The following is a 16280-nucleotide window of genomic DNA, read 5'->3' on the forward strand; positions in this document are numbered from 1 at the left end:
AATAAAGAAATATGCAATTCGTTTACAGTGCACAGCTTAGTGAGGGATGCTGAAGAGTTGTAAAAGTGGGTGGAACTCCACTTTGCAAAACACGGCTTTATGTTTTTTTTAAACATGTTAAGGAGTTTATTCATTATATTGGCCAGAATATTAATTCTGGCCATTGGAATTAATAAATGCTCAAGCACTAAACGCTCCTAGCATTCAGTTTCATTTACATGCATTTAGTCATGTTCAGCTTTTTTCTGTCCCAACACACTAAACGCGCTGGTGATGGGGTATATATTTTTTTTTTTTTTTGCTACCTCTAAACGCTCCTCTTCTAATAAACCTCCAAAGCAGTTCTGCAAAGAATAGTGGGCAAATATTGTAACGTCTAGATGTACAAAGTTAGTAGAGACATATTCCAACAGACTATGGGTGCACCGAATAGAAAATTTGGTGCCGAAACTGAAAATGCACTTTGCCGAAAACCGAAAATGACCATTTTTAAAAATATTATGCTTTTATATAGAATTGTGTTGTATTCCATTTTTAATATCAATTTAAATTAATATGAATTTGTTGGCCATTATTGGCACCTTTTAGTACAAGAAAAGCTCAAGAAAAATGCAGTCTGACAATCTCTTGCATCATGTCTGCAATCTTACTTAAACACATTGCTAATAGTATTGGCAAAATTTCTATTCGGTGCACCTCTAGCAGACATGATACAGGAGATCAATGCAGCTCGCCAGTGGCCATGAGATGCAGCCTGCCTGTGCCTGGTAGCGTGATCTCGCGCTGTCACAGATCTGATTCGCCGGGCAGCCGCTTTTACAATGTCCTGCCTCCTATGACACATGGCACAATGATTCCCGGCATTGGATCAGTGTGCCGTCTAGCACAAGAACCGGTCAGGGCGGGACATTGTTACAGCGATGCCTGGCGATTCAATCCAGTTCAGTGACACAGCTTGAGATCGTGCTACCAGGCATTGGTGAGGCTGTATTGACACTCTGGGGGAGGGGAGGACTCTGACAGGGGCGCGCCAGGATGACACCTGTGCAGCACCTGGCAGGCAGACCCCACCCTTTTTTCGGCTTCATTATCGTCATTTTTTTTTTCTTTTGCCCGCCTGCCGAAAACACAATTTTTGGACCGCTATTTCGGTGCACCACTAAAACAGACTAAAGGCTTTAATTAAAGCAAAAGGTGGTTCAACAAAATACTGACACAAGGGGGTGATCCTTTTTCCAACTCGGTGAATCTTTTTTTGAAGTGTGTTTTTTTTCTGACATGTTGGTGTTCTGTCTTTTACTTGGATGTCATTAATTGCAGCTGGATTAAACAAAAACTGTGTCCGTCTTAATTTCAGGCTGCAAAGCAACATGTGATTATTTTAAGGGTATGGTTTCTTTTCTATGCCCACTGTGGTTGTTTTTGCACCCATTGTGCTGACGTTGCTTCCAGTCGCTGTATGCCCCTCCTCCCCCGTACTGACACGTTTCATCATTACGACTTCCTCCAAGAGTGTGGCCATACAGTACGGCAGGCTGGTCTTTATAAGACACCATCTCTGCATTACACCTATATGCCTAAACTGAACTCTAGATGCCCTTGCAACAGAATTTTGCTGTTTGTAATGAGAGATCTTAAATGCAAATGATTAGCTCACTTCCCCTCCTAGAGCGTGTGTGGTACTTGATGCCTTATTTTGATCTAGCTCTGTGATCTCTTTATAAGTTAACATTTCACTGAACCTCAAATGGTGTCGCATAACATATGTAGAATGATAAAAATGTTGTATTTGTCAGTTTCCTTTAATACTACACAGTAATTGAGACAATAATGTCTCTTAAGAGGAGTTTGGCTTCTTTTGTGGCCCCTGAATTTATCAAGTGGCCCAACAAAGTGTTTAAAGATGAGGCCTATTAGTTTATTAGGGAATAGAGACTTTACTAATTTTCTACTTGAAAGAGATGTGTGCCCATGCACAAGTGTGTTTTACTATTGTCCCCTTCAAGAAGCTGGTCCTGAGCAACGATTTGCAGTTGCTGCTGGAGTGAGTGTATGTAGACATGAACTGGCTGCAAAGAGCATGGAGGAGAACGGCGTCTCTGAGATGCAATTATTTGTATCTACAGATGTAACAGGATATGTTACCAGATTATCAGTGTACATAAAAAGCACAAATAATAATGCACAAAGTAATTTGATGGTATTGAACAAGGAAATATGTATGTACAATCTCCTACTTTGCTACAGTTATGTAAGTTATGTACAGTTTGTTATAACCAACCCAGATGAATACAGCAAGAGGGAAAAAAGACGCTTGTCCATTTTACAGGCGGATCCGAGCGGGCCATCCATTGATTCCTATGGGGAGACGGATGTCAGCGGAGATGTGTCCGCTGACACCCGTCTGCCATTTGATCCGCTAAAATCAGACGTATGGTGAAACGTTCACCATCCGTCTTATCGGATCGGCTGAGATCTGATGAGAATGGACTTGCTGTCCGATCTCTCCATAGGAATCAGCGGCGCTCTGATGGGCCCCTCCCCGCTCAGTGAGCAGAGACGGACCTGACATCTGCCGGCTCAGCGGAGATCAACGGAGAGATCTGTGGAGCTGGCGGACTCTGCTGAGCGCATCTGACTTGTGTGAATGAGGCCTTAAAGCCCCACTCTAGACTGGGTAAATTTAACAAATAAGAACCTGATACCATTAGGCCCACAGTTACATACGCACACAGGAACACTGACGCATAGCACATGAATCGAAGAGGCATGTATGTAGTAGTATTCTTATCTGAGATTTTTCCCTTTTTTTTTAGGAACCTGCTCCCTGTTGGACACGTCTGTATAGAGGATGGGGAAAAGCCAATAGTACTGCTGCCTTACATGAACTGGGGCAATCTGAAACTCTTCCTGAGACAATGCAAGTTGGTGGAAGCTAATAACCCACAGGTAAGATATGGGGCTTAGCACAAACTATCTTACGATGACTTTTGTTTTTTTTCTCCAGTTTGGAAAGTATTCTTGCTTCATTTTCAAAAACAACCTCTAATTGTCTGTCGCACTGACACAGTATGCATCTCACTTCCTGCTTTGGAAAGCCATTGCACCATAAAAATACACCTGAGAACAGAAATACAAGCGAGTCAGTTTTCTGTGCGTGGAATAAAATTGCATTTTTTTAAATTTTTTCAAGATGTGAAGCTTTATGATTTCTGCTGTCATAAGGGATTATTTTAGATTTCATACTGTGAAAAACAAGGTGTTTTCCGCACTTTGATATCACTACATGATCCATGTAGGAATATGCTGGTAGAACCAGGTTTCTAGTGCATGTTCCCTCCTGCATCTGATATTTGAGATTCCAGTGAGCTTCCTGACAAGAGGCACAGTTAAGGACTAATTTACTAAGCTAGAGAACTTGAAGTTTGCCATAACAATGGTTTCCAGATCTCATGGATCTGGAGCGTGAATATCTTTGTAATGCAATCTAACTATCTTTAAGGCTGGGTTCACACTATTGCAATGTCAGACATTGCATATAATTTGCAGCGCATTGCTGTGCAGATCACATGCGATGTCTGTGCGCTGCAAATTCAGCCATACAGATTATATGGCGCAGGACCCTTTTTTTGGTCCGCACTCCAATCTGATCGCATGGGTGTTCACACTTATGCGATCTGATTCCTGCACCATTTTACAGTACGCACTGTTATCTGCGAACCAATCTGGGGGTGTAACTTTGTATTGACCCCCGCTGAGGTCTCTCGCAGTGTGAACTGCCTGCGAGAGACATGCGATGCCGGAACCTGCACTAGAATCCCGCTGGTTCCCACATCGCATATGTATGAATCCAGCCTTCAGCTTAAGTTTATCTTTTCCACCAGTTAGCATTTCAAAATGGCATTTTGCTGCAAATCTACAGATTTACTTAACCAGCTGGAACATCATACTATTCCTTTACATAGCTACCAATGTCTGCTATTTCTCTTAAGAATTATTGGATAGCCTTTCTCTGGAATATTCCTTTAAGTGTGCTTGTTTTATGAAGGCTCATCTTTTACAAGGGCTTCCTAAGGAAGCCCAGCAAGCCCTATGTCATACAGGAGACCCAGGCATTTGGTCATGTATTAGTAACTAGCAGCATGTCTGAGCAGGAATTTGTAGCGTAAAGAACTCTCTCGGGAACCTAAACCTTTTTACACCCTGTGGGCCTTCACTTTTATATGTATGACCGATTTTCCCAGATTATGAAACTGTGAACGTCATGAAACCATTCCGAAAGCTTTAGTCTCCTTATAAAAAAAAAAGTAAATACTTGGCTAGAACAGAGAAGATTGCCTTGCATTAGATGCAAAATAATAATGACTTGTGTGTTTCCTTTGAGAGCTCAGCATTGCCATCTTGAAATGTTATCTTTTAGCTTTATGCAAGAATCTTTCTCCTAAAGATGGTGGCAATCTGGCAAATGTTGAAAAGTGGGAGCTGGGGGCTCCCCATTAAAATGGCCAGAGGGCCAAAGTAATAGATCACTGCCATACATAGAAAAGATTCTATGGATGCTTTTTTTTTTCTCCTACTGGACTTTATCGGTAGCAAAAAGGCGGCATAAAGCTGCGTTTTTGCATGCATGTTTATGCACACATGCATCTGTCATTGGTGCACTCTATTGGCCAGGATTCTGGCCATTAAAATGCATTAACCTGGGAACATGCCTAGCGTTAATGCGTGTTTTAGGTGCTTTTGAGCATTTTATACACAAGATGTGATAAAACAGAAATATCTTGAAAAAGACAGCTCATTAGTTGAATTAACCTAAAAATAAAAGAAGACCTATGTCAAGTGTATCAGTTGGACTATTTAAAATACTTCTGCCTCAGTACTCTAGGTACATTTTTTGTCAGGCTGTTGTTTGACATCTAGTTTGTTCTTTGCTCAAGTACACATAAAAGCTTTTGGAAGATCAGGGTTGGTGCTTTCTTTTAATGGCAATTAGACAATTCTTAGCAGATAGCTTGGAATAGAGCCATTCTGTTGATGTTGAAGTGCAGAGTTTTGATTACTTTCAGTGCTGAGTACACACACCTGTATGTACCATACAACATTCTTTTTAGTTTTTGTATTTGAATCAAATGAATACAAGTTCTGTTCCAGGGCCTTGTTCATATCTGAAATTTGTGTGTCAACATCCCCCCCCCCCAATACCCCCAACTCCTTTATAAGTGCCAGTATGTGCTCTGATATCATTATGTTTGCATAGCAGTGTTTCTGCCTGTATGCATTTAGATTAAGTGCTGTCTGAGGTTATTTTAGTTTATATCATAAATGTTGCCCACAGTTTCAGTAATCTCACAGTATACCCCTCATTGAAAATTTACACATGCTTTACTGGGGTCCAATTAGGAAATTGTCTTCTCCATGATGGCCACAAGAAAACAAACACACACACACACTTTCACCTGTGCTATCTGCCCCTGGTAGTGGACGCTGGGCACAGGGTACTTGATTTGCCGCCTTTAAGTGTGTGATCCCAGAAGGCAGTTTTGCACTAATATGCTGCACCCTGCGGCATGGCCGAGACATGCATGTGAGGATGCTTCTCCCACAGCTCCTGATCTGTTACCGATCCTCCCCCAGGCCACATACCATTGTTAGACCGGGTCACCCAGCTGGCTGCTGCACCCATGCCTACTGTGGAACCACCGCCTACCTTCTGCACTAGAGGGATGACGCGCAAAGGACAGACTAAGACGGCGGCCTCGGAGTGCCAAGATGGCACCGCCGCAGCCCCTCTAGGGGGAACACCACACGGATTGGATAAGATGAAGGACGCTGGCCTGAAATCTGCCAAGTCCCAGTGCAATCAGGGTAAGGAGCAACCCCGTAACATGCTATATTTATGCTAGAAAATGTCTGGGGGTAGTGCAGAAGTCTCAGAGGGTGTTCACTATCAAGAGTCAGGGGAACAGGGGCTGGCAGCCATCATGCTAGATGATCATGGGACAGAACGTGCAGACCTGTTGGCGCATCAGTCACTCGAAGAGGAGAGAGAAAACTAAGAGCAACCTACACTTACTGACATCCTCAGGCAGTTAATAATGTCACTGCTTATGTGAACACACTTATAGACCGATTTGGGGGCTTGAAGGAAGAAGTGTAATTACTGCGACAAGACCTGCCAAAAACTCGGGAGAGAACTACAGCAGTGGGGAGTCGTGTTAGTGATTTCGAAGATCAGTTGCCCCTGGCCCACGACACACAATCCACATACCAGCTGGTGAAAGTAGGGTAGAAGATATGGAGAACCATCTCCGCCGAAATAATGTGCATATATTGGGTCTGAGGGAAGAGATCCCACGGTTTTTGTGGAGAACTGGCTTGTGGAGCTGTTCGGCAAAGACGCATTTTCCCCCTTCTTTACGGTGGAAAGTGTGTACCGGGTGCCAGCTCGCCTTCCCCAGCCCGGAAGCTTTCCCAGATCTATGCTAGCAAAACTGCATTATCGCGACCAGGATGCTGTGTTACACCAAGCGTGGGGCCACACCAACCTGTTCAATGGCGCCAGAGTGTCTTTTTGGCCTGATATCTCAGCGGAGGTAAAGAAATGCAGAGCCACGTTCACTGATGTTAAAAGGCACTTGCGTCTTCAACAATTAAACTACACCATGCTCTATCCTGTGAAGCTCTGGGTTACAGTGAAAGGCCAGGCGCAGTTCTTTGAATCGGCCAAGGAGGCCTCGGCCTGGCTTGACCGAAATGAGCAGGCTCTTCGTCAACACTGAAATGAAGATGAGGGTGATCTCTGATTTCCGTTTTCTGTCTGGTAATCAGTTATGACTCCACTGTGTAAAGTATTTTTTACTGCTGTTCTCTGGCTGGGGGGGCACATGATATCGTGGATCAAGATGTGAGCTACACTGCTACTTTCTTGCTGGAATATCGCAAAATGCCTGTTTCCTTATGTCTGGATGCTAGTCTAGACACCTGGGCTGCACTGTTGGTGGCCAATACATTGACTGTTTTTTTTTTTTTTTTTCTTTGCATGGTTTTTGTTGGAACCTCTTCCTTTCATGGTTATGAAGTCAGAGACACCCTGCTTAGGGGTAGGGATGCACCAATACCATTTTTTTTTTTACAATGAGTACAAGTACCGATGCTTTTTTTAGTACTCGCCGATGCCAATTGCGGATACCGCAATTGTTTTGTTATAACTACAGCTGTCAGCAGTGGTACAAACCATTGAAAAGTTATTTACAAATAAAATTGATTTTTTAATTTTAGTGCTTTTTCAATGTGAAATGTGTTAATATATATGCAGATGAAGAAACAGAAATATACAAAAAGAAACAATGTTTCTTTTTATTTTAGTGTTTCAGGGCAGAGCAATGTTAATAAACATTGCCGGCTGCTTTTTTTTTTTTTTTTTTTGACAGCTCCAATTACCAGATTTCTTTAACACTGGGGAGACTCACTGACAGCTCAAAGAACTGAGCCTGAAAGTATCGGTTTCAGGTATCGGTGCATTTGCACGAGTACCGATACTTGTGCAAATATTCCGTTTCGGCACTGGTACCGATACTAGTATCTGTGCAACCCTAGTTAGGGGTGACACCGATGTGTCATTACGCTACCTTGCATTGCTGTTCTATGCCTACAATATAAGTTTTGTGCCAACCGGAGTCAAATTACTAAGAACTCTTATTGCTTAACCAATACACTTGGGGTGGCGAGTATCTCCTGGGCGGTTCACGTACCACTGGGTTACATCCATACCTGTACCCCTGTCTTTTTTACAGAACTACAACCTTCTATGGTGCAGGTTCCGGTAGTGTCTTATGCCCCATTCTCACACTTGGATTTTCAGACAACAAATGTTGGATGTGAGCTTGTTGGCTGAAAGTCCGACCGTGTGTATGCTCCATCGAACATTTTGTTGTCGGACTTTCCGCCAACAAATGTTGGCTAGCAGGTTCTCAAATTTTCCTCCAACAAAACTTTGTTGTTGGAATTTCTGATCGTGTGTACACAAGTCCGACGCACGGAAGTTCATGCATGCTCGGAATCAAGCAGAAGGAGCCACACTGGCTATTGAACTTCCTTTTTCTCGGCTCTTTGTACGTCACCACGTTCGTAATTGTTGGCCAACATTTGTGTGACGTGTGTATGCAAGACAAGTTGGAGCCAACATCCTTCGAACAAAAATCCACGGTTTTGTGATCGGAAAGTCCGATCGTGTGTACAGGGCATAAGAACATTAGGAGCCGTCATTCTCCCCTCAAGCGCACCATGATCTTTCAATGTCTCCACAAGGTTAGCCTCGCCATCCCTTGTTTCCAAGAAACTCACTTAACTGCAGACACAGTGGGATGCTTGAGATGCTCTTGGGTGGGTCGGGCCTATCACACACCTCCTTTTCCTGGGGAGTAAGTGTATGCACAGTGCTTTGGATCTTCAGAAATATGATAGTAACATTGACTCTGATGGACGTTTTATATTCCTGCACTGTCGAATTGGTACTTTGTGCAAAATGTGTTAGCGTGTGTGTGTATATATGTATGTGTGTGTGTGTGTATATATATATATATATATATATATATATATATATATATATATATATATATATATATATATATATATATATATATATATATATATATATATATATTCCTTCACAGTGACGGTACTGTGGATTTTAATATCCTATTTGGACACAAAGCCAGAAGTGTGATTGCTTATAGTGAGGGATTTCAATTGTTGCCTCAACACTGCTCTGTACAGGCACCCTGCTCCTCAGACCTCTGCTCCTTTAAAGGGTGCGCCCCTGGCAAGGTTGATATGTGAGGTGGGCTGGGTGAATGTCTGGCGACTGCACAACCCGCAAGTTAAACTATTTTTGCGTTTTCTAAATCCTTTGGTTCTCTGTCCAGGATCGATCTTGAGATGGGCAATCCGTGCATGCTCCTTTTCATCTCGGAGGTGGGTTACAGACCCTGTAGTGTATCTGACCTTTCTCCCGTGGTGGCGAGACTTAATGTGTCGCCACCTACTGCATTATCTAAAGCCCCTTGGAAATTTTAATGCTTTCTGGTTGAAGCTCTTTCACACACATGCGGAGTTTGAGCGGGGCATGCGTGAGTTTTTCATGTTTCAGGATCCAGCCGAACAAGGCCTACCTGAAGGGGTTGTTGATTGCAGAAATAACTAAGGTTAAGCGGGAATCTTCCAGCTTAAAGGATGAGGTTGAATCCCAGGTTCACACATTGGAACAACAATACATTGTAGACCCTTTAGACTCTGCTAGGGAGGCCTGGCAGTCAGCTCAATTTGCTTATGAGCATCTGATCTCGGCAGAGAAGAGAAGCTTTTTCTCTATGCTGGCGTTCTTTGAGGAGGGGGAGAAAACTGGCCATCTTTCGGCAAGGATTGCCCATTCTCAGCAACGTTCCCCAGCTATAGAAGCAATTCGGTCCCAGGCAGGGCCTTTAGTCAACTTTCCTGATATGGTGATGCAGGAACTGGCAAGATTATATGAAACACTCTATCTTCCCGGTACCTCTTTCACTGTAGGTGACCTTGACAATTACAAGATATATCCTTCCCCGACTCATGGAGGCCCAGAGTGAGAGGTTGAATGCCCCACTTACCATTGAGGAAATCCAGGAGGCGGTTAACTCCTTCCCAAACTGTAAAGCACCTGGGGAGGACGGTCTCCCCATGGAAGTCTATAAACACTATGCTGAAGTGTTATTGCCAAGGTTAATGAAGGTTTTTAACTAGTATCTGGAACAGTTTTACCTCTCTGAGTAAGGCAAATATTGTTTTACTCCTTAAGCCAGGCAAGGACCCAGTTGATCCAGGATCATATAGGCCAATATCGCTATTGCAGTGAGACGTGAAGGTACTAGCTATTCGACTGAATGGGGTTATCGCGTCTCTTGTGCATTCCAATCAAGCTGGCTTTATGCCAAATAAGTCTGCGGCCATCGATCTCAGAACGCCCTTCTTCAGTATGCAGTCCCCAGCTGATAATATTGGTAGTTGGGTGCTGCTATCACTGGATGCCACAAAGGCATTTGACAGTATAGATTGGACCTACCTATGGGCGATACTGGAAAGATATGGATTCAAAGCAAAATATATCTCGTGGGTACTCCTCCTCTATTGCCAACCGCAGGCAGCTATTAGGGCTTTTGGTAAATTATCACATACCTTTTAAATTGGGGAGGGGTACCAGGCAGGGTTGTCCCCTTTCACCTCTCCTGGCGAATAGGATCAGGTCCAATTCCAACATTGTCAGTTTCTGGTATTGCACGATACAGGAGAAGGTGATGTTATATGTGGATGACACGCTGCTCATGTTAGGAGATACCAATAATTCCTTGTGGGAAGCTATGAATACTATAACAGGATTAAGTAGATTCTCAGGCCTTAGCATAAACTGGTCAAAGTCAGCTCTAATGCTACTTGATGGCAACGCCACACATGTTGTGGAGTCTGCATGCCCCTTTCCTATTACCACCTCTTTTTAAATATTTGGGGGTACAGATAACCCCCTGCCCCAGGGATTTTTGTCGGCTAAATATTTCTCCTCTTCGGCTCTTTAGAGACCGCATTAAAACATGAAACTTCTGTCTGTAGCAGGAAAGACAAATTTAATTAAGATGATACTCATGCCCTAGCTGCTTTATTTTCACCATAATACCCCCATGGTGATACCATTGAAGATTTTTCGACGTATAACCTCATTCAGAAGGTATGGAATAAAACCAAGTCCCTCCAGAGGGTAGATGGCTAGGCTGAATTCACTCCCATTTGGTCAAATAACTAGCTGGAATTAGCCAACATACAATCTGGGGCTAGGTGGAAAGAGTATGGAGTGACAGATTTCAAACAAATATTCCACAATGGGGTACTCTTGACATTTGTAGAGCTCCAGGCAAAATATAATTTACCACCCTCTATGCGCTTTTATTATTTACAGCTGCATCACTCTATACAGGCTCAGAGTAAATCTTTGAGTGGCATTTGTCCTCAACTCCGATTTTCATTCTTATCAGGCTTTTTTTCTCAAAGCTATGCTATACTCTTGTAGTCCTATTTGAAACGGCACCACTTGAGAGTGATGGAGCGTTGGGAAAGAGATGTTGGTCCCTTGGCAGGTGAACAGTGGGGAGAGGTTTTTCAGTCAGTGGTGACATGTTCACTAATGCCTTGTTTCCACTGAGTGGATCGGTTCGGTTCGGTACGGTACGCTATTTTGGGTGTTTCCATTATGAAAGTGGCCCATACAACCGAACCGTTTCATTCAGGGTCCTGCTTCAGATGTGGGGCCATAAAAAATGGAACGGTTCGGTTAGGGCGGAGCTACGATACATTACACTGATTGGCTGACAGAAAACCCTCTGCTGTGCTATGCTGAGGCATTTTTTCTAAACCCTGTATGGCCCCTTGTGGTCCCACTTGCAGTGGAAACGCTCACCAGAATAGACCGGACCATTCTAGGCCATTCAAACTGTACCGACCCGAACCGCTCAGTGGAAACAAGGCATAAATGTGTCACGGCGACTGACCCAATTTATATATATGTATGTATATATGTGTGTGTGTATATGTATATATATGTATATATATATATATATATATATATATATATATATATATATATATATATATATATATATATAGAGAGAGAGATATAGATAGATATATCTATCTGTATCTAAGGGTATATTGTACCCCACGTAAGTTACAGGTGATGGGCCTTCAAATGGATTCTATGTGTTCTCAATGTAAACGTGATCATGGAGACTTCATTCACCTTTTGTGGAGGTGTCCAAAACTTCACTCTTATTGGGCATGGGTAGTGAGTAAGGTTAAAATGGTGTTCCAGCCACAAATTTTTTTTTTTTTTTTTTTTTAAAGTCAGCAGCTACAAACACTTTTAGGAAGGAGACTTACCTGTCCAGGGAGCCCGCCACGTCGCCCCCCCCCGGCTGATCCGTCCATCTGCTCTGGTGCAGGCGCCACCATTGTAACTAATGGAAACCGGCAGTGGAGCCTGCAGGCTTCACCTCCGGTTTCCTACTGCGCATCTGTGAGGTACCCCAGTCTCTATGTACACAGACACCTTTTAGGTTCCTTTCACACATGAAATGTATGAAACGGGTGAATTGCTGCATTCATTATTCATTAAAGTGGTTGTAAACCCTCCTTGATAAGTTTTCCCAAATGTATAATAAGTACTGTACACATTGCTCTGTATGGATTGATCCTAACATGCTCCTTTTGCTCGTAATCTGTCAGGTTCGTTTTCATGACGTCAGTGCCGTATGCGCATATTTCACCTCATTAACGGCACGCTCATTGTGCCGTCAGTCCATTCATAAATGTGCATCTTCTCTCTCTGCAGCACTGTTCTGAGATCCCACGACATTACAGTGTCATTCAGTTCCTGAAACACCCCATGTGGCTAGCAACATCACAGGGGGTGTAAACTTTAGCAGCACCCCAGAGCAAGAAGATCTGCTGCATTATGTAGTCATTTGCATTTTACAGGGTTAAAAAAGCCCAACACAGTTAACGTACGTGCCATTGCTTCAGTTTGCTTCAGTGCGCCTGTCCCGATGACGTTGGTACATGCAAATACAGGGGATATCTCCTAAACCGTTCATGTTTAGGAGATATTCAGGGTAGCTACAGGTAAGCCTTATTATAGGCTTACCTGTAGAAAACAGTGTGTTGTAAGGGTTTACAACCACTTTAAGTGGTAGTGCATATTTGACATATTTTGACAAATTTGTATTCAGATTTGGCGATTGTTTTAGTAGACTAAAATAGTGTTAATATAGGCGATGAAATTATTTTCGTTGGCGAAATTTACACTGACTCCAACTTTTTGCTAGTGTCCTTAAGAAGTGGACTTTTCTGCTCTGAGGAGGTATTTTATTCCTTTTTAGCCATTCATTTTTTTTTTCTCTGAAACTACTATCAAGAGCTGAATGCTTACTGCCCTGGGATTTTCAGAAGTTTCTGGATCAGTTCACCATGATGTATACCTCGGGGAACTTTACCTGGAGCCCATTGTGTGGGGCCAGCCTTTAAACTTCACTTTGGGCACTGGATTCTGCTTTTAGGCTCTCACCTTGACACAGTGCAAAGTGTGTAGTTAACCGCAGGGTACTATACAAGTCCAGGATCGTGGTCCACTCCTGTGGATCCAAATTGCGAAGACCACTTCAGGGGTATGCCCACAGTGACAGGTGAAGCCTGGACCTCTAGTACACCCAGCATCATGGATAAGGCAAGACAGGGTTTCCGTGATAATTGGCACTGGTTCCTGGCTTGTATTTATTTTTTTTCACAGTGCGTAGGACACTCTGCAGTTTTATAGGCAAAGAATTTGGAAGTTATTCATTTTATTGTGGTAAACCCCCATCCCGTTTTTTTTTTTTTTTTTTTTGCTCCTTACATTTATCGGCTCGAGCATTTTAAAATTGATCTCCGCCAATCTAGTCTCCGAAGGATAAGGTAATTGCTTCCCTGATGACACATTCTCACCTAATCCGAAATGCACACAGCACATTGCTGTATTCATGCTGCCATCCTCCACAGAGACACAGCCATAGGAATGCAGCAACTGGGTTATGACGGCCCCTGTATCCAGGCTGGGCTGTTCCATTAGTGGATATTGCTATTTCAGTTCTCAAACACTCTACAGTTCCTGTTGAGGATGTTCCCTTTACTAATCTCTGGAAACTCTTAAATGCTTCTTTTCCCATGCAGGTCTTGCCCCCCTCCTGCCAGCTATTGCTGTCATGGCTATTTGACAGACTATTGCTAAATGGACAAGACAAATCAACAGAGAACAGGAGCCTGCTGTCTTAGAATGAATGCAGCTGAATCCCTCTGAATTATTTTGTGTTGACACTGTAGAGAATGTAATTTGTCTAGACTCTAGAATATTACTTGTCTCTTATAAGTTTAGAGAGGTGAGAGGTTGGGACTTTAAATGAGACGCTAGTCTCCATCCCTATGCATACATAAAACAGGAAGGTTGGGACTTTAGATGAGGCGGGCAACTGAGGCCAGAGGATCAGTCACCATTACATCAAACCATTTTATTGATAAACAATAACCTAGTGACACGATAATAGTCCCAGTATGGATTGACTGTCAAGTCATATACAAATACATCCTGATTGATACATTGTAAACATGATAGCAAGCCCCCAAGTGATGCAGGGCAGATAGTCCTTAAAAGGTGAAACATCCATTTAAAATGCACAAGGTCACAAAGTAAGTAAGTAGAAGCTTGTTGGTATGTAAACCTAGTAAAAAGGTAATTCTTTGGTGCATGTCGTAAGTCCGACGTGTTTCGCGTATCAAACCCTCTTCAGGGGCGATTTTGCACCAGAATCTAAAAAAGGAGGAAGGGGGGATTTTCAAATAAGTAAAATTCAGTATGCATTGTGAGAAAAGATAAGTATGCAAGAGAGTTGGGTGTCATCTTTTGGCATTTGTGCCAGTCTGGGTCCGAGATGTCCTAGACCTGTGGATCTAATCTGCCATTTCAAATGGGGTAAAAATAGTTGCTATCTCCTACCCCCCTCCCCTTTAGACCAAAAGAAAGCAGATTTAAAGTGGTTGTAAAGGATGTTTGTTTTTAAAAAAATATATATAAAAATCTTTATACTTTTATTGCACAGAGCAGCCCCGAACCTCCTCATTCCTGCCTATTTAAGTCCCGAAACCAATTGCGCGCTTCTGCCCCATACTGGACTTAAAATTTCTACACAGATTTCTTTTAGTACCAAATGGAATCTGTAAGATGTCATTGCTTCTCTCAAACAATGGGAATTACTGGTATTCTTAAATATACAAGATGACTGTCTACATATCCACATCTTTCCCTAACATCAGCGTTAGCTGTGAAGGATCAACACTTCCAATTTGTAGCACTACCATTCGGGTTCTCCTCTGCACCCTGTGTATTCATACAAGTCCTTGCCCCCTTCTGGTTTTTCTGCGAACCTAGGGTATTCATGTCACAGGTTACTTGGACGACCTCTTACTGAAGGGCTCACCTTGTCTGCCAGTGTCCAAAGGATGATTCATCTCCTTCAAACCTTGGTCTTGGATAATCAACTTTCCAAAGTCTCCTTTTCAGCCCCCACACCCTCTGGAGCACCTGGTCTGATCTTCGACAAAGCCCAATGCAGAATTTTTATTTCTCAGGAGAAATTTGTCTCCCCAAGATCCCAAACGTGGACCCTCAGATTGCTTTAGGGTTCCCGGCTTAATTTACTCCAGACCTTTTGAAATCCAACATACTCTTGACATGGAAAAAACAAATTCAGTCCTTGGATCGCCCAATACTTCTGTCCCACTAGATAAAGCTCTCCCTGACATGGAACTCCAGTCTTGTCCTAGCACTAGGGAAAGTCTTTTCTTCAAATGGAAGGTGGTCACAATGGATGCTAGTCTTACAGACTGGGGCAGAGTTTACAATTCCCTTGCTGTCTAGGGGAACTGGTCACTACAGGAGTGGAAACTTCCCATCAGATTATCTCTGCAAAACTGGTCCTTCCTTCTGTAAGGTCATCCAGACAGGGTAGAGTCAGAAAATGCCACAGCAGTGGGCCTACTCTACCCTCACCATAGAAGGGGCATCAGCACTCAAGATGCCCTTAAAGAAAATAGTCTGATATCCCCCTGTACAGAAACCCAAATTCCCGCTCCCTCAGCCATCCACATCACCTGGAGTGGACAATTGGCTTACACCTAGACCCAGGGGGAGTGATCTCTGCACCCAGAGACCTTTCACTCCAGATGTGCCCAAGACCCCCTATTTCATTCTGCCTCTCATTTGCTGGCTTTAGCAGTATGGCTGTTGCAACCCAAGTCCTAAAGAATAGTGATGTTTCACTTTGCTCAGTGCAAGAAAATCCATCTCCCGCAAGTCACAATCCCTGATTCAAACTTCTCCTCCGGGTGTTGTCCAAATAAATCCTCTGATTTGACCTCTTGTGTCAGTTTGAGATCATATCCTGGTGCTCTTATCTTCACAGACCAACCAACCCCTTCCCCCTGTATTGATTAAAAATATTGGCTTAGACACCACTTATAAGGTTACATTTCTGGTGGCCTTTATATCTGTTAGACATGTTTTGAGTTGGTAGCTTCCTTGTAAAGAGCCCTTTCTTTTGCACAAGAACAAGGTATGTTTTGAGGTCACAACCATGGTCTTTTCTGTCTACCTAATGAGGGCATTGTCTTTTCATTCT

The 16280-nt window shown here is 43.0% G+C and overlaps 1 protein-coding gene across 2 annotated transcripts in view; it reads left to right on the forward strand.

The window, feature by feature from the left end:
- RYK (receptor like tyrosine kinase) overlaps positions 1 to 16280 on the forward strand; it is a 254573-nt gene that overhangs the window by 201302 nt on the left and 36991 nt on the right. For both annotated transcript variants that reach the window (XM_073625527.1, XM_073625526.1), the window contains exon 11: positions 2817 to 2949. In XM_073625527.1, the coding sequence (XP_073481628.1) occupies positions 2817 to 2949 (133 nt within the window). The remainder of the gene's footprint in view (positions 1 to 2816; positions 2950 to 16280) is intronic.

This window comes from Aquarana catesbeiana, linkage group LG04, assembly GCF_042186555.1.
Source record: "Aquarana catesbeiana isolate 2022-GZ linkage group LG04, ASM4218655v1, whole genome shotgun sequence".
Classification (NCBI taxonomy): Eukaryota; Metazoa; Chordata; class Amphibia; order Anura; family Ranidae; genus Aquarana; species Aquarana catesbeiana.